General features: G+C 36.6%; 1 protein-coding gene and 1 long non-coding RNA gene across 21 annotated transcripts; one reads left to right on the forward strand and one right to left on the reverse strand.

Moving 5' to 3' along the window:
- Positions 1–423: 423 nt before the first annotated feature.
- Positions 424–17022, forward strand: LOC133911669 (glycosyltransferase BC10-like). Of its 20 annotated transcripts, none has more exons than XM_062354021.1 (13): positions 424–559; positions 661–774; positions 1216–1326; positions 1381–1457; positions 2012–2110; positions 2323–2423; positions 3034–3124; positions 3353–3433; positions 11570–11659; positions 13601–13669; positions 14735–16154; positions 16271–16520; positions 16650–17022. In XM_062354021.1, exons 3-10 carry the CDS (start codon positions 1278–1280, stop codon positions 13622–13624), a joined length of 612 nt encoding a protein of 203 aa, XP_062210005.1. In that variant the 5' UTR covers positions 424–559; positions 661–774; positions 1216–1277; the 3' UTR covers positions 13625–13669; positions 14735–16154; positions 16271–16520; positions 16650–17022. The 20 variants fall into 20 exon arrangements, 15 of the variants coding, with proteins under 15 accessions (XP_062210005.1, XP_062210006.1, XP_062210000.1 ...); XM_062354022.1 differs by having other exon boundaries at positions 14829–16154; XM_062354016.1 differs by lacking the exon at positions 13601–13669 and having other exon boundaries at positions 14735–14917; positions 15918–16154.
- Positions 11875–13123, reverse strand: LOC133911671 (uncharacterized). Its single transcript, XR_009908686.1, has 3 exons — positions 12885–13123; positions 12552–12809; positions 11875–12472 (listed from the first exon to the last, which is right to left on the reverse strand). It is a non-coding gene; the product is annotated as an uncharacterized LOC133911671 (long non-coding RNA).
- Positions 17023–19553: the final 2531 nt, after the last annotated feature.

Genomic DNA, 19553 nt, shown 5'->3' on the forward strand with positions numbered 1-19553 from the left:
AAGCGGAGTGCCGCGCGCTGGAGGTCGTATGCGGAAAGGTTGAACTGAGCGATTCGCAGCGCGTCTGGCGAATAAGGTGGTGTGCTGCGCTATCTTCATCTTCAGCGCTGAGGAGAAGTTGCTCCACAACATTCCGGATCTCCTTGACGCCGCGCGCCACACGCTCTGCCTCCTCAACCGCGGCTGCCTCCCGTAGAGGGGAACGAAGAGCGCGTCGTCGGCTGTGCAAGAGATGTCCACAGACTACCATTTGAAGGTGGAGCAGGAGGCAGGCTCTTCGCTCTGCAACTTCTTCGGCTACAACGGTACCCACTACTACTTCTTCTCCGCTGTGCCATCCATCCCAAATTATCTTTTTTGCTTTTCTTTTTCAATATGTTGTGGAGAAATGAGAATGATAGAGAGTTCAATTCGTGTATGCAGGAACTGCTGGAGTCTGGAGAACACAAGTAATCGTTGAGTCTGGTGGTTGGAGGATCGAACTACTGATGAGGACATGGACCTGGCACTGAGAGCAGGGGTCCTGGGCTGGGAATTTGTTTACGTTGGTAGCATAAAGGTGATTTTTTCAATGATTTGCATGGTACAACACGTTAACATGTCAGGCACAATGCCTTCACCAAACTGATTCAAGATTGGTTGTTTCAGTTTTCTTAATAGGTTAAGAGTGAGCTGCCAAGCACTTTGAAGGCGTACCGCTCCTAGCAGCATCGCTGATCATGCGGGCCTGCGCTCCTGTTCAAGAAGATGTTCCGGGAAATTGAAGCTGCCAAGGTTAGTCTTGTGAGCAGTCTGCACGGCTGCACCCTGAAACATGATTGCATGGTGCGATAAAATGGGAATTCTTGTCAGATGAATATCGCATGTGCTTGTCCTTAATTTCTTGAGATATTTGTCTCTTTGTAATGTTCTATTTTGATTGTGTGTGATAAAATAGCGTTGTCAGAATTTGGGGATCTTGGTCCCATGACAGCTGACAGATAACACATGAGCTATGGCTCAAGAAATATGGCAAAATTGGGTCTTCAGGATATTCTTGGATTAGCTCCACTGAAATATTCTGAATTTTGTGTTTGCTGCATTTAAGTTTCAGTAATGTTAGTAGAAGCATACCCCGTGAAGTAGTTGATATGGAGTTACCACTTCATATTTACTAAATAACTGTGTGAAATTGGGGAACAGGAAGCTAATGCTTGACTTTACTTGTTGTTGCAGCTTTTATCTCCATTGTAGTAGTCTGGGCATATCTCTACCCTCCCCCACATTACACATCTCCTATGAGGGATTGGCTTCCTGCAGAACATGCCAGGGAATTGACTGAAGAAGAGAGGGCCTGTGTTGTTTTCAGACAGATCCTAATAGCACTTCCTGTTCGATCCAGGAGGTCGAAAATAGCTTTCATGTTCTTGACCCCGGGGACATTACCATTTGAAAGATTATGGGATAAATTCTTTGAGGTACATATCCCTTGTTTGTTCTCTTGGTAGATTCATGCATTTTGTCAATTTTCTTTGCCATACTGTAACCTTTGTTATTGAGCTTTGCATATGTTATATTGTGTCCAAGTAAAAAATAGGGTTTCAGTTAAACTACCTCTAAGATTGAAACATAAAACAAAACTAATACTTCTACAATAAGAATTTAAACATTTGAAGGGCTCAATTATTGAAGCTTATAAGTAAGATGTAGAACTGGATTGTTTGGTCTTGATTCGAGTCTGTTCTTCTTCGAAGTGCTCTACATAGTTAATATTAGCCTGAAGTGATTGTTCTTATAATGCTATGTGAATACTTTTGATTGTGCAATTTGTTGACTGTTGCATTAGTATTTAGGATCATTTCTCATAACTTCATATTGTAAGAGCTATAATGGTACTTCCTGAGCATTTTCTTTAAAGGCACAATAAGGGTATTGCCAATGCCTATCCATCTTCGAATGGATATCATAATCCCCTGTGTCATCATCTGTTGCTCAAAGTTTGTTTCTCCCTACCGCGCTGTTGTTTCTGCAGGGCCATGAGGGAGGATATACCATATATGTTCACGCCTCAAGGGAGAAGCCAGAACATGTCAGTACCTTGTTTATTGGGCGAGACATACACAGTGAAAAGGTAATGATATTGTAAGTGTACAGCTTTAATTTCACTTGAAGAGCTAGATATATGAAAAAATGCAGATTAATTTCAGCATTATGTTTTTGACAAATTTCTCTCCTATGCTCGGTTGATTGTTAATATTGTTATATAGAACTCATATGGCCACAGTGTTCGGAAGCTAAAGGAAACCTTAAAAGATAATTGCAATGTTCTTATTCTTACTGCAGGTAACATGGGGTAAAATTTCTATGGTTGATGCAGAGAGGAGGTTGTTGGCAAATGCTCTAGGAGACATTGACAATCAACATTTTGTGTTACTATCTGACAGGTTCATATCCTGGTTTGCTTTCATCCCATTTTCTTTCATGATTTATTCTTCCAGATCTCAACTCTTGTGTGTGGGCAGCTGTGTAACTTTACATAATTTTGACTATGTGTATGACTACCTGCTAGGAACAAATCACAGTTTTATTGACTGTTAAACAATTTTTTTCTCTCAAAATCATCTCTAACAATCAATTGTTTTTTTTACTGTCTAGCTCTTAAACTGTCTTTAACATTGAATGATATTGTTTGATATTTCAGTAGAATTTCTTACACTTGTATTTTCATACTGATTTATTCTTCCAGATCTCAACTCTTGTGTGTGGGCAGCTGTGTACCTTTACATAATTTTGACTATGTGTATGACTACCTGCTGGGAACAAATCACAGTTTTATTGACTGTTAAACAATTTTTTTCTCTCAAAATCATCTCTAACAATCAATTGTTTTTTTACTGTCTAGCTCTTAAACTGTCTTTAACATTGAATGATATTGTTTGATATTTCAGTAGAATTTCTTACACTTGTATTTTCATACGTATCAGTGTCTCGGTAATATTATTAGAGTTGGTCAGTATTCCTTCAATTTACGTCATCATTTGTTTTCTTGGTCAGCTTTTATGATCCTGGACCACATGGAAATTTTAGATATTCACATAATATGTTACCGGAGGTTAGAGAGAATGACTTCAGGAAGGGTTCACAAGTAAGCTTTTACAATCCTCTCTTATACATTCACATACAAAGTTGATGTGGTTCACACTTTTGGAATTTTGTATGCATGAAATTCTTAAAAACATCAATTTGTGTCTGAACATTAAACCCTAAATGGATTGCTTCACATGGTTTTATACTGCACAGCAGTTTGCTTATATTTTTTTCAATCAACAGTCATTCTGATGGAAGAGTGTATTTTGACTTGTAACTATTGCAGTGGTTCTCAGTCAAGCGTCAACATTCGTTGATGATTATTGCAGACAATCTGTACTACAATAAGTTCAAACTTCATTGCAGGGTAAGATGCTGTATTTTATTACTCTTTTCTTTATGCAGTATAGGAGTCAAATATATTTTTGTCCTGTTGTGTCACAAAATCACCTCATGAGATTTGTTAGGCCCTATTTGGTTCAGCTTCTGCTGGCTTTTGCTACTCAGAATAGAAAGCTGAACCAAACAATCAGCTTCTAGAAATGGCTTGTCCCTTCATTCAGTTACTGATTGAACTCTAATGACAACCCTTTAAGTTAATATATATCCTTCTCTATCTGTGACGGAATCTTCCAAGTTACAGTCTATTATGTTTTCTGTGATTTTGTGTTTTTTATCTGTTTTTTGTGATCCGATCCTTTCCTGTAATATTTTTGGTATTTTGGATCGTTTACTGTAATGTTTTTGGTAATTTGGGGACTGACTTATTGGAGAAGATTGCATGTATTGGATGTATCTAAACATATATCAGCTTTACTATGCAATGATATTTTCGTGCATGTAAATATAAATAGCATTATAGTCAGGAAAATGATCTGGATTCAGATCTTTCAATATGTTCATATTATTTTCGTTTTTAGTAATGACTTATTAAATACAGGCATATAATATGCCAAAGTATATTGTATTGAGAATGTAGAAGTAGATATTGTACTAAAGGATTTCTTTGTACACAATATTTTTTGCCACATTTTCTTGTGGTGATTCTTCATTGGAGATTAGAATCTTAAGTCCTTCTCTACTTGTGACGTGTGAAACAGCTACATACAGTTGTCCGTGTGTAAATACTTGCTTAGGTAAATAGAGTCCAACCTTTTTCAGTGACTGCCCCTGACTCTTGTTTATTGACATCGCGAAGCAGACAGATACAGGGTACTGCCTTCTTTTTAACAAAAATAGCCATTTTGATTGTGTTGGTGACATTATAATCCAAGGAATGTGGACCTTATTTCCAATATTTGTCCCATATTGGAGAAGATTGCATGTATTGGATGTATCTAAACATATATCAGCTTTATTATGCAATGATATTAGCAGCATGTAAATATAAACAACATTATAGTCAGGAAAATGATCTGTATTCAGATCTTTCAATATTTGCATATTATATTTATTTTTCTTAATGACTTATTAAATACAGGCATATAGTATGCCAAAGTATATTGTATTGAGAATATAGAAGTAGATATTGTACTAAAGGATTTCTTTGTACACAATATTTTTTGCCACATTTTCTTCCGGTGATTCTTCATCGGAGATTAGAATCTTAAGTCCTTCTCTACTTGTGACGCGTGATACAGCTACATACAGTTTTCCGTGTGTGAATACTTGCTTAGGTAAATAGAGTCCAACCTTTTTCAGTGACTGCCCCTGACTCTTGTTTATTGTCATCGCGAAGCAGACAGATATAGGGTACTGCCTTCTTTTCAACAAAAATGGCCATTTTGATTCTGTTGGTGACATAATCCGAGGAATGTGGACCTTATTTCCAATATTTGTCCCATTTATGATTTGTGCTTCGATGAACCACTTCCCTAGCTGCGTTATAGTTAGCCTTGTGCCATTACATAGACCTGCACTTTTATTGATGTTTCTCAGCAGCATATTGGCAATCCAACTTTCAATCGTAACTTGTGGTTCGGTGTTCCAGGGAATTTCAAGCTATTAAGAAATTCTGTTGGATACAAATGATCATCATTTTCTTTTGTTGATATGGCTTTGCATACTGTATCTGAGCTTAGATATGTTATTTCTTCACCGGGTATTTCATTCATTATGTAATAGTTTATCTCGTCCACTGTCTCATTTCTTGGACATAGTATGGCTCTTTCTTCTAGGTATCTCCTATTTTTGTAGTTTCGTGACAGGTCAGGGTAGGTGCTGTTTACAATTGTCTCCATTTCGTTCTCTCCTTTTTGTAGAATCAAGTCTTCTGGAATTTTTATCCAAGCCTCATCGTCATTATTTCTTGCTAAACCATCGCCAATTCTAAGTATCCATTCTGCAAATTCTTTGGTCTGCTTCTGTTCTTCTAGAGAATCTGTATTTGCAGTCAAACGCATATTTTGCGTGAGCTTAATTTCTTCAAAGTGCTTCCATAAGTATGAACGCTTTAAGGACGCGTCAACAATATGAGATCTTCGTCCTTTAGGTATGACAGGTAGGGTCTGTCTAAAATCTCCTCCCATGACTATTGTGATCCCTCCAAATGGTTTTTCTTTGCTATTGGCATTTGTAAATCTCAGAATGTCCCTCAAGGTTTTGTCTAATGCCTCGTAGCAGTACTTGTTTGTCATAGGTGCTTCATCCCATAATATCAGGGATGTCTTGTTTAGTAGTTCTGCAAGATATGATCCCTGCTTGATATCACACGTTGACTCATTATTTATTTTCAATGGGATGTGGAACCTTGAGTGCGCAGTTCTTCCACCTGGTAAAAGAAGTGCTGCTATTCCACTGGAGGCCACGGCTAAAACTATTTTTCCTTCAGATCGCAGCCTTGTTGTGATAGCCTTCCAAAGAAATGTTTTGCCTGTTCCGCCATATCCATTTACAAATATAAGTTTTCCAAGCGTATTTTTAACTGATTCTGTTATTGCATCAAATGCCTTTCTTTGATCAAGATTTAATTTACCGAACATTTTCATGCTCTCTTTTTCTAGAGCACATCTGTCATAGTTTAGCTCCTCATTTAGCAACCTATTTCTTAGACCTTGCATTACAGTGTTGTCTGGTAATGGCATTCCATCGAAGTCCTTTAAATTTTTTCCACCTTTTCTAAGCAAATCCTCTATTTCAATGAGTGTAAGATTCCTTATTTGATCTGGCTGTAGCTGTAGTGTATCGAAATTCAGTATTCTCCTTTGTCGCCTTTGGATGTCCTCGGAGAGTAGTTCCCAATTTGATTCCCACAGTTTGTCTGGGTGTGTGACCTCACAGAACAGCAGTATTGTGCAAAAAAGTTGGTGCATTTGTGCTGCAGAAGCCCAAAATGATGCCTCTTTGATGCATTCATCCCACTCGTTGTCATCATCTAGTAAACCAAGTGCGTAACACGCTGATTTGTAAGTTGGGTGGACAATACCATTCACTGTTCTGATGTCTTTGAATGATTTGCATCCTTTGACGATGTTTAGCAGTATTCTCATGTAGTACCTTTCACCACTTGCGGGATGGGCGTAATAGATCCTTCCTATTGATCTTTTTCCTCCACGTCTCAGTCTCCATTCCTTTTCCTTTGAGTGCCAGGTCCACTTTGTTGGAAATTCTGCATATGTTAGTTTGCGTGCATCTTCGTGCAATCGATTAGCTGTCATCAACTCTGTGAAAATTGAGCTCTCTATGCCAGGCCGATATACAATCTCCTCAAGATCAGTAGAGTCAGGAAACACGACTACCTGTTCATTTTCAAGGTGGAACTGTAATCTCTGGACAGATGGCTCTCTGTGTTGAAGTTCGAATCCAAATATACGCCAGGATGCTTCTCCTGCTGATAAGTACCGTGCATCGAGGTACATTTGTATTTCATCATTCTTATCTGTTGCAGTTAGTTTTGCAGTTGCTCTATCATCTCCTTTGTGTATGTATTTGAATAGGTATTTTATGGACCTTGATTTATTGCACCACTCAACGTTTATGTGTGCTTGATACTTGACTATCAGATCTCTATTGTATGGGACGACATACCGATTGTCCAGTCTTACTCTATCTACTTCTACAGTTCTCCCATCATCTCTTCTTCTGTATATTGGATAACCTTCCTCATCTAATGTTGTCTCTTGACAGAACATCTTGGGGAAATGTTTTGAGCATTTTCTATCAATCATGCATGGTGATTTATGATTTGCCTCTCCACATGGTCCATGCATCATGAAATTTTTAACAGCCATATTACCTTCTGGATCCTCATCCTTGTCTGGGATCTCTGCTGATATGATCATATCAATATTAGAAGGGTTGGGGTCCCTGACTTCTGGGTCTAGAAAGATCAGTATGTGTGCATGAGGAAGTCCTCTTTTCTGAAATTCAATTGTATACACAACTGCAAGAGAAAATTTTTAATATTATATTTAATAAAGTGATGGATACACAATTTGATAGGGGCCAAACAATTATTTTAATAAAAATTGATTTAATACCTGCTATTGTGCGGCCAAAGTACTTGTTTTTTTTATGTCCTCCGTTATTAGTTGATGCAATTTAATGTGGAATACTCTATTGCAAATATCAGGACGGTCTTCTGGCTTCTGACCTGGTATGTAGTCCAACATGTATTGTATTTCATGCCACTTTGGGTTACATGTGAAAGTGACAAATAGATCCGGATATCCAGCCCAACGACATATTGCCATAGCATCTTGGTAGTACTGCTGTTTATTTCTTGGACTGCCTGTACATGATGAAGGAAGTATCATTCTCTTACCTACCTGTTCAGTTCTTGTGTCACCTTTGTCAAGGGCATCTTGAAGCCCACTATACAGCTCTGTCCTTAGTCTGCCTTGATGCATCCTGTACCAATTGAGTCTCCATTGTTCAATGCATGCTGCTGCGTCTACTATGAATTGAAGGAACAATCGACCACTCATTAGCAGCACAGTTGACTGATTCAAACGTTGTTGGATGCGATATGCATAATATTCCATCATGGTGACATGCTTCCTCTCACCTTCATGGACCTGTATGTCTTCATATGGTATTTCAGATCTAAATCCGTCCTCCCCATATGGGAAGATCAATGGGTATTGCATAGACATAAAGCTCGGATGCAATTCTGAAATTCTTTGGAGTTGTTTATCCTTGTCTTCCACTATGATATCCCGTTCAGAAGTTTCATCATTTTGATCTCCCAAAAGAAGTGCTGCAATTTCGGAGGCAGTGGGTAGGTTATATTTTCTTCCATCTGTTGATCTTTCACCCAGTAATCGTATTTTAACATTTTGATATTCTGATTCTCTGAATCTGTCCCTTGCCATGCGAAATGTTTTGACCAAAACATTGTTCTCATCAAGCATCTCCAACAATTTGGACACGATGTTTTCGTCTAATTCTTGGTTGTTTCCCTTCGAGGTAGATGCCCGCATTCTGTTTTTGACCTCATTTTCTGTATCATAAATGTACAGCTGAGCGAATTTTGGATTATTACCTTCTTTCGGAAGCAATGTGCCAATTTTATGATAATTTTGACCGTTCAGCCGAAAAACATAAGGTCCACCACCTTGTCTATTTATCTCATGATCGATGCGGCCACCCATTGAAGTGAATGCGAACATTGAATTGTAGGTTCTGATGTTTTGTCTGTAGTTCGAAGATTGTCCTCTTTCTTCATAACGAAGTAGTTGCTCAAGATATGATGGAGGTTTTTTCAGTGGTGGCAGTTTCACCTTCCCTTGTTTACAGCAAACTCCAAACGTTGGCTTTGTTTTATTCCTGTTATGCTTGTTTCTTTCTTGATGCCACATGATAGCTCTACAATCTGGGCATATGCAAGTAGGTCTTCCAAAGTTTGAAGCTTCGGTTGGAGTACATGGAGTTTTTCCTCTCTTTTGGGCTTGCAATTTTCTTATTTTTTCTCTACTTGCTTTGCTAATTTGTCTTTTAGCAAAATCAAGATTTGTTGATTGATTGGCAAAAATATTTTCCTGCTGAGACTGTGAGCCATTTGTTGCTTTTGAAGTAGATGCAATCACTTGATTTTGTATGTTGGCCGATAACCTCGAACGCTTGTTACTGTTTTCTACATGCAGTGGTTGTGTTTTCTTTGTTTCATATGTTGTTAATTGATAACTTTTTTTTCTGCAAAAAAGGAATAGTTTAAATGACCACATTGCTCATTTTGGATCTTGTGTTTCTTGATGCAGTTCTATATTTGGATCTTTTGATTAAATCTTAAAGAAGGTACAGTGTTAACTTATTTTGTATAGCAAAAATTGCATCATGAAGAATGAATATAAAACAGAATTAATTACATATTTACCTTATTTCTTTGGTTGTACCTTTCATCATTGTGATGCAGTCAATTTCTTTGACGTGAACAGCTTTGGAATCTAGCTTCATGCGTTTGTTATTTTTCTTTCTGTCGATAATTTGTTTCCTCTTCATCCGAGCTTTTACAGGTCCATTGTTTTGTAGATCCTCTTCTGAGTCACTAAAATTTATTTCAATTGATTAGTCATGTCGTGATTTATATGATAATTGTATTTTAAAGACTTTACCTTCCATTATCGTGATTTATTTTTTCCTGAAAAGTTGTGAAATTCAGTTGTAAGTAATCACGTAAAATATATTGCACATTGAATGTGGTGTCAAAAGAGGAGAATTGAAATAGTGTAACCAAGTTTTTACCCTATTTTTTTCGTGTAGTTGTATTTTTGCTCTCTTTGATCGATAGTCTGTAGCCCTGAAAGATTGATGTTGCCTGTGTTCTTTATCCATAATGTAGGACGTTATGAAGTCTGTGAAGAAAGCACGTATGATTTATAGACTTAGAATAACAAAATCATGATATTATGTACCTAACACACTGTTCTTTAGAGAAGGTATTATGTACCTAAAACTATTTATTACATTTTGCAAAAATATTTTCTAAAAATGTTTTAAATTACAACAGCTAAATTATGTAATGTTGGGTGATCTAGTTAGAACTAACACATGTCTGCAATTGAATCATCTGGACAATATGAAACGTCATAAGCTACCCATCCTTCATATAAATATCTGTATATTATTTTAAGGAGTAGAAAAAAAGCACTGAGGAAAGCACCTGTCAGGATATTTGGATGAAGATATTTGATCGTATCTGCCTTGATAGATTCTTTAAGCACTGAGGAAAGCACCTGTCAGGATATTTGGATGAAGATATTTGATCGTATCTGCCTTGATAGATTCTTTATGGTTAATATTTCATTTGATTCTTCAGATCAGGTATTAATGCTAAATATCTGCATATTATTTTAAGGGTAGTGAAGGTTTAATGTTGTATTGATAAGAAACATGTTGATTCATCATCAAGAAGATGAAAGCACTTGTCAGAAAAGTAGAATACTAAAGCATGTGACAGATTAATACTACACGAATCTGCTTGATGTACCTGCCCTGTTTGATGTCCCTGCCCTGTCAAATCACCTGACAGATTGAAACTGGACAATGCCTGATGTCCCTGACCTGCCAGATTCTTTTGGTGAAGAAGTCTTATCGTTGTATATATTAAGGTGTTTTATATTCGATTCGGAGTAGAATACTGACCTATACATATTTATTTGGTGAGAAGTCTTATCGTTGTATATATTAAGGGTTTTTCTATTCGATTCGGAGTAGAAAACTGCCCTGTTAGATAACCTGACATATTCTTTTGGTGAAGAAGTCTTATCGTTCTATATATTAAGGTTTCTTTTGGTGAAGTCGATGTATATATTAAGGTTTTTTTTTTGGTGAAGAAGTCTCATCGCTGTATATATTAAGGTGTTCTATATTCTGTTTTATTATTCTCTGTTCTGGCCATATTTTTGTTCAGGTTATTGGTGCTATGGAATGACAACCTGTACTTTTAGTCTCTTCGACCGATCATTTCAAGTGATATGTTTGATTTGTTTCTTTTTCTTCTTTTTTATGCTGGTTATTCTGTTCTAATTAGAGTTCGAATGTGATTTTTTAAACATGAGAAGTCTTATCGTTGTATATATTAAGGTGTTTTATATTTGATTCGGAGTAGAATACTGACCTATACATATTTATTTGGTGAGAAGTCTTATCGTTGTATATATTAAAGGTTTTTCTATTCGATTCGGAGTAGAAAACTGCCCTGTTAGATAACCTGACATATTCTTTTGGTGAAGAAGTCTTATCGTTCTATATATTAAGGTTTCTTTTGGTGAAGTCGATGTATATATTAAGGTTTTTTTTTTGGTGAAGAAGTCTCATCGCTGTATATATTAAGGTGTTCTATATTCTGTTTTATTATTCTCTGTTCTGGTCATGTTTTTGTTCAGGTTATTGGTGCTATGGAATGACAACCTGTACTTTTAGTCTCTTCGACCGATCATTTCAAGTGATATGTTTGATTTGTTTCTTTTTCTTCTTTTTTATGCTGGTTATTCTGTTCTAATTAGAGTTCGAATGTGATTTTTTAAACATGAAATCTCGTCTTCAATCGCGTGGAATAATGGAGTCGATCTCATTTGGAGATTCCATAGTTGATCTACTGGAAGGAACCTTTGAACAGAAGAATGGATTGCTATATGGATGGGGAAAAGTCAGAGTAGGTCACTTTATCTCTCATGTTACTAAAATATTTCATTTGATAATGCATTTTTAATCTGAAACTTTATGGTGTGCACATTAAAAGAAAAAAAAAGGTTTAGTGAAGGAATTTTATTACTGAACATTGTCTAAAACTTGTGCAATTATTATTGAGAAAATAAAGTCAAGAACAAAAGTATTAAAATATTCTCCAAATGATGGAGACAGAGATAGAGCTAATGTCTATTAAGAGACTTGATTGTCCACTGATAATGTTACATATTTGTAGTACGTATCACACACTGATAATTTAAGAAATATCTGCATACTTTGGGTTGGCTTTGATTGCTCTCTTAGGTCTTTGTTTATTTATTTGATCTTCCAGCCGATCAATTTTCTTGGCCAATTTTTCTCCAATTCTTATGGCTTTTTCTACAATAGATTTTCGTCTGGTGTGACTGTTATCAATGCTGCAGACTTTTTTTTCAGATCCTTTTATGCAGTCTTCTTCGGAGTCATCTTCTATTTTCTTGGCCAATCTTTCTCCAGTTCTTATGGCTTTTTTTACAATAGATTTCCGTGTGGCGTGACTGTTATCAATGCTTGAGCCTTTTTTTTCAGATCCTTCTATGCAGTCTTCTTCGGAGTCATCTTCTATTGTCATGTATCTTCGTCTTGTTTGATTGCCACACTGCAGTTTGCTTGATGAAGATTTTTCTTCTTTGCATCCACTTTGATCTATGCTGCTTACATCGCTATCTTCCGGTTCTTCTTTCACGCATGCAACTGAATTTGATGCCTTTTTGCTGGGGGAATTATTGTTAATACCTTCCTGCGATGAGAAACATTTAAGCTAAATTCGGTGACATGTTTGGAAAATAAATATTTTGTATAGATAACAGTTGGAGCACCTTTTTGTGTCTCTTTTCGTATTTAATTGTTCTTTTAGCACACTTTATTTTTCTTTGCAACTTTGAATTTTTGTAGTGACTTTCAGAATCTTCATTGTCTTCGAGTTTCATAACATGTCTCTGCATTCTTCCTATTCTTTTACTGCCGTCTGATTCTTTGTATTTTTCATTGTCAGCATCATCTGATACATATATGATTTTTGTATCTTCAGGCTCTTGTTTTATGAGATCATCTTTTGGATCTTCTCTCAATGTAGTCTTCCAATAAAAAAAGATAATTAGAGGTCATTACTTATGTTTAGCTTACGGATGTATTGTAGATTAAAAGGTTACCTTGATATTTTTTTGAATGAAGGTAGCTGATTCCTTGTCACTCAGAAGAGCAGCATGTTTCCTCTTATATACTTTTCTTGCATACTGTTTCTGTTCATAATCTTTATTAACATTAGCAACTACAAAAGTGTCTTCATGTGACTCTTGTTCTGTAGTATTATCTGTTGGACTTTCATACAGGATATTCTACAAAAAATAAAGATCCGTGTTAGATTGAAATATGTGCTAGTGTTTGAGAAAAATTCATTGATCAATTTGCTATAAAATACTCAGAAAGTGTTACCTCTTTGACGTTTTCAGTTCTGATTCTTGGATTGCTTTTTACATCTGGAAGAAACAGTCTCGAAACAGTATAGTCAGGTCTACAACTTCTAAAATTGTATTCTGTCAATCTGAACTGAAAAATTAGCTTTTGTCCACATATTTTTTCAACTGATTTTGGTAGCTCTATATTATCTTGATTGATCGAGGAAATCAAGAAATCTGCAGATTCATTAATTAGCATCTGAGCTTCCTTGTCGAAAAGTACGCTAGTTGCACTTGCTGTTGAATCACTTATTTCAATCTTAATTTTGTATCTGCAATTGTGCAAACATTATGTTTTAAAAATTGTATTCGTATTAGTAATAGCAGAATAACATTGTAAACACTAAATTATTTACCGTGTTTTAGGATGAGCCTTTTTGTTGCATTTTTTGTCAAGTTGCTTCTTGCAGTTATCTTCACTACATGAGATGTAGTACCAACCATATTTTGCATTAACTGCATTAATTGTTGCTTCAACGGTAAATATCTTTTCCTGCACATAGAAACCTGTAATTCATATGTATGTAATTAGGTTTAAAAATGTAGTTCATAAGGATCAATCGATTGCACACCTCATTTGATGAGTCGAACAGAATCAAATTTAATTCTTCCAAAGTTCTTCTATTGTACTGCATTTGCTCCTCCAATGTCCCTTTTAGATGGCCCTCTGTATGTATCTCTTTGGTAACATTTTCAATAGAACATATACTAATTGCATAAAAATAATATATATTATGTTAGAGTGCATATTACAAAGATTATAATTAAAATATCAATATAGGAAATTATTTTACCTGTTTTGTACATCCATAGCTTCAGGAATAGGTAAATCTATAAAAACTTGTGTTGCGTTGGTTGATGATAGAGAATATCCTGCAAATATCTCAATTATTTACTTTGTACTATTATGCTTATCCAAAATTAAATGACTGATATTATGGAGACTTACTGCCAAATTTCTTCACGGTTGTAGATGTTATTACAATGACATGAGATTTTGAGTTAGCATCGACTTGGTCAACTTTGGAATTCCACAATCTAACTTTGATTTCTTGATCACTGCAAATTAAAAATAGAGCATACTAATCATTATGGAACATTACGTATTTCTAGGTGTTTAGAATTTGATAGGGAAAGTAAGTATGTAACTATTATGTTATTTCTACATGATTACAGATAGTTTTGCATGCCATGCAATTCTTTTTATTGTGTACTATTGTGCAGTTTGTGCATATGTCATAAACATTAGTACCAGATTAGTTTATTTGGCATCATGCTTGAAGTAGACATTGTTTATTTCAATGTGCCTTCATATTGTATATAAAATTGATTAGTGGTTGGAAAGATAATGGCTGTCAAACATTAACTATTTCATGAAACAAAAGGTATTAAAAATCTGCCTGCAAAAACATGATTTTTGGGGACATAGCTGTACACGATCATCAGGATTGCCGAATTAGTAGCATAATATTATTATCCGCAAGAAACTCAGAAAGATTTGGCAGTTGACTTTCATTACATTTTTTTTAAACTTACTCGATTAGGAGCACAATATCACGGATTTTGGAAACTCCAAATTGTGTCTTGGTTTCTTCAACTGGACCAATGTATGATGCAACTCCTATAACATCTGTTTAGACATAAACATGAATGCTTAGGTGGCAATCAAATGGGACAAAAAAGGAAAATATTAGAAGATATTAGAAGCCAGTGATACCAACCTGACAGGTAAGTGTCGTTGTTGATTCTTTTGGAAAGCATATCTGTGTTGAAGAACTTGAAACTATATCTTAGAATCTCATCTATATCTTTGATCTTCTGCATAGTAGTTGTGGTCAAGAAGTTCACTACCTTGTCGTTTTTCACTGGTCGATATGTTTTTGTTGCTGGTGTCACTTTAACATTCGATATGACGTAAACATTATTTTCTTGAATCAAAGATTTGAATTTTTCCATAACTGCCTTATTGATAACTCCGTGCACCATGGTACCCTAGATTGTCATCATCATTAGCTTGTAATCTGAAATAAACTACAAATAACTTTTAATTACAATGAAGAATCTTTTTACCTCTTCATCAATAAGGATCATGTCAACACTTAAAAGTTAACCACTACTGACCAAGATAGCATCCCATAGTCTTGTTACCCTTGCTTTGATTTTCCATAGCTCCTTTCCTGGCCTAATTTCACTTAAAGCTTTGTACATCATTGCAACTTGTGAACTGAAACTTCAGGTATAAAAAAAAACATCAAGAAAACACGCAATGGATAGAAGATGAAAACACCTCTCAGATCTTTGGGTGTACAAATGTAGAATATGAAAACACTTGTCATAGAAATAGAATACTAAAGCACCTGACAGATTAATACTGCACGAATCTGCTTGATGTCCCTGCCCTGTTTGATGTTCCTGCCCTGTCAGAGAACCTGACAGATTGAAACTGGACAATGCTTGATGTCCCTGACCTGCTAGATTCTTTTGGTGAAGTAGTCTTATCGTTGTATATATTAAGGTTTCTTTTGGTGAAGAAGTCTCATCGCTGTATATATTAATATGTTCTATATTCGATTCGGAGATTGATTTGTATTTGATTTGGAGATTGATCCGTAACTAAGTTGGAGTCTGTGTGGGAGACGAAGTCTGTGTCCTGGAATTTATGCTTTTTCTTAGTGTCTTGCTTGTGTAGCACATAGTGAGCTGTGTTATTTCATTTTTCATTTTCCGGGGCAATACCATATAAGGTGGAGCGGCAAAGAGGGGTTTTTGCAACACTAAGTTGGAGTCTGTGTGGGACAGTGCATAGTCATCTTCCATATACTGCAAGATTGATGCTGGAGTGCTAATACCTTTCAAGATTGATGCTGGAGTGCTAATACCTTTCATCTATCATTTGTTCCCTGACAGCCTATGGAAATTTATGTTGATGATGAGGGAAAGTTGACCCTCCATGGCCTTGTACAGGTAACATTGGAATCTTTGTAGCTCAATCAATTCAACGGTTAGATGGTTTGCTTTTTCTCAGTGTCTTGCTTGTGTAGCACATAGTGATCTGTGTAATTTCCTTTTTCATTTTCTAGGGCAATACCATATAAGGTGGACCGTGAAAGAAGGATTTTTGCAACACTAAGCATATTTGGCGAAATTACAGTGTGCAACAGTGCATAGGTAATCTTCCATATACTGCAAGATTGATGCTGATGCTCTTGATTTTAACCAAGTTGTGATATTTGTCAAGAGTTTTAGCAGAGCTGCAGAACTGAATAAGTTGCTTTGTGAGTGCAACTTCCCTTCAATCTGTATTCATTCTGAAATGATCCAGGAAGAAAGGTACTTTCCTTACACGATGTCAATGCACTTTCTTTTCCTTCCATGATGTCAATGCACTTTCTGTTTTCTGTGATTCTGTGTTTTTTAATTGTTTTTTTGGCCCAATCCTTTCCTGGGTACAACTGACAGATTGAAACTGGACAATGCATACCTGCCAGATTCTTTTGGTGAAAAATTCTTACCTGTCAGATAACCCACTTGCCAGATTCTTTTGTTGAAAAATTCTGACTTGTCAGATAACCTGACATATTTTTGGTGCTTAGTCTTATCGTTGTATATATTAAGATTTCTTGTAGTGAAGTCGTTGTATATATTAAGGTTTCTTTTGGTGAAGAAGTCACATCGCTGTATATATTTTTTGTTTCGGAGATTCAGCTGTAACTAAGTTGGAGTCTGTGTCGGACACGAACTCTATACCTGAACTTTATGATTTTTCTTTGTAATCTTTATGGTTACGGATTGTCAAACTATCAATTGAACGGTTAGATGTTTTGCTTTTTTATTTATGGGTTGCCGAACTATCAATTGAACGGTTAGATGTTTTGTTTTTTTATGAGAATTTTTAGGTATTTTTTAGGAATAATGTGGAGGCATCAAAAGGAGCCTCCAATTAGTAAATATAAGATTGCCTCATGAGCATTTCACCGAACACCTTTGTTCGCGTGAACAAAATAGTAAATTTCGCTTCAACAGCCCTTGAGCACCAAGCGTCCTGCTTCCAACAACACTAGTGGGTGCGCTGCGGACGGAGGTTGGGTCACATTTCGAATTTCGGACCGGCCTTCCGTCCTTCAACCACGTCCGCCGCTTCCTTTCCTAACTAGTGATTCTGCATTTCACAAGCCGGCGCTGTGATCGACGCTAGCTTTCCACTCCCCACTGACGAAAGAAACAGCGCACAATCTGCACCGTCCTGGCCACCAAGTTCTCAACTTCTGGCGCTGCACGTGCTGCTATGGTGCGCGGCGGTGCGCCCATGCATTCCATGGACACACACGCATCACGGCCACTGCATTTCCCCGCTCTTAGTCCGGGAGGACGCGCCACCGGGGGCTTGTTTCTCTGAAGACGCGCGCGCTGCGTTGCCTCCAGAGATCACCGGAAACACCTGCCGTGACTGGTGGAGGAGGGAGATAGGCGGGCGCGGGGCCGCAGGAGTGGTCGGCGTTCGTCGGGTGGTGGGGATTTGAAACACCGACCTCCCCTGATGGTATTTGGTGGCCCACTCGTATTTGGTTCATTGAGCCCAAGTTGGTCAAAGGCCCAAATTTGTTTCCAGTCTGGGCATCGGTGGCCTACTTTTGGCCCATGTCCGCATATTCTTACTGTTGGGCCTTCACGTTCTTCTTTTGTTGCATAGGCCTTCTCGGCCTTTTCAGCTGTCTCTTCGGATCAGCTTCCGTGCTTGTGATGCTCCTCTCCTAGGAAGCAAACTATATAGGATCATAAAATCATAAAAGATTTTTACGATATTTTAATCTAATTATATATCTTTTGATTTAACTGTTAAATTGAAAAAAAAGAGAATTAGATGACACGTTTCATAACAGTGAAAGAGGTCTTTCATATAATTTGATTCTATAGAATTTGTTTTCCCTCTCGTCAACCAAAAAAAATCCATTCTGACATATGATTTAAATCAGGATCATTTATTTATGTTAAAATTCATATTACGGGATATGTGAAAAAATTATAAAGTATAAAAGAATCAACGAATGAATAAGTATCAAATGAAAGGGATGGACAATCGAGATATGCCGTATGTGCCTAATGAGCATGCATGACTGCATTTTCCGTCCTCTACCCAATCGTCAATGACTTATCTCTGTCCAGCTTTTTGTAAAAAGTATTTGCCAGGAGGCCCTTCAAAGATACTGAAGATCATGCTTGTCACAAACAAAACAAATCTTATCTAAAAAAACAAAAGAAAGTCACAAATTTTACATTCCTAATCACATTTAAGCGTATGCATGTACTGTAGTACGGCCTTCTCTAGATTCGGCTTCTGCCAAACAGCACTCAGTTAAGCTGCAACGAAAAAGACACGCCCTCCTCCGGTCTGTTATCATGGACTTGGAACTCACACGAATCATGGGCCGATGCCTCCTCCTGGAATAGGCACCATGCTGATTGTAATTTCGTTATGTCGCTTCAGTGGTAGATCAGGCAAAGCACACAGAGAGCAGCTGCCATACCATGCCATCATTCTGACAGTAACATGGAAGCTGATATTCGGGTTCCACTACGTTGAACTTGCTTCGTGCACAATGCAAGTAGCTCACAAAACACACGTCCTTGTCATCCATCCCTGCGGGATAAGTTTGCGAACAAATTGACTAAACATTCAGATCCTACATTATGATCTATGCCAATAGCTCATTTTGTTTACCTGAATCTGGTTGCAGGGACAGATGGAAAAGCTTAGATTTGCTAAGAACCTTTCGTATAGAGAATTTTTCTATTTGTCATAGGAAGATAAGGTGATTCTCTATTTGTTATTTTACAAAATGATTTTTTTTTATTTACCACTGTTTTTATTTTTTATTTTTTCATCACCACTGCTATCTATTTGACTTATTAAAAAAGACACTTTTGCCCTAGGGAGGAAGTATCCATTGCAGTCCAGTCATCTTATTATTTTTATATCTATTTTTTATAATATGAAACACAATAAATAAGCATACTAAAATTATCTACATAAAATTTTCTATAACTTTGGTATTCACCACAAAAATTAATTCTGACTTTTGTTTTGCATAATCAAAGTTACAAATGTAACCATGCAGGTCTCCTAATGATTGGCAAACAACACGACTTTAGAAATTCATATCTCCTGATCTATTCATCCAAATTCATCATTCAAAAACCCTATGAAAACATAAAGAAATTTTTTATAACTCTATAGTACACCACATTCTAAGATTCAACCTCTAAAGAGCTTTAAACTTTAATTAGCTGTTGACGACCGTCCTCTTCAAAGGGCAAATATGTCTTTTGTATTGATTAAATAGATGACAATGGCGAGAAATTAAT

Source organism: Phragmites australis, chromosome 3, assembly GCF_958298935.1.
Source record: "Phragmites australis chromosome 3, lpPhrAust1.1, whole genome shotgun sequence".
Lineage (NCBI taxonomy): Eukaryota > Viridiplantae > Streptophyta > Magnoliopsida > Poales > Poaceae > Phragmites > Phragmites australis.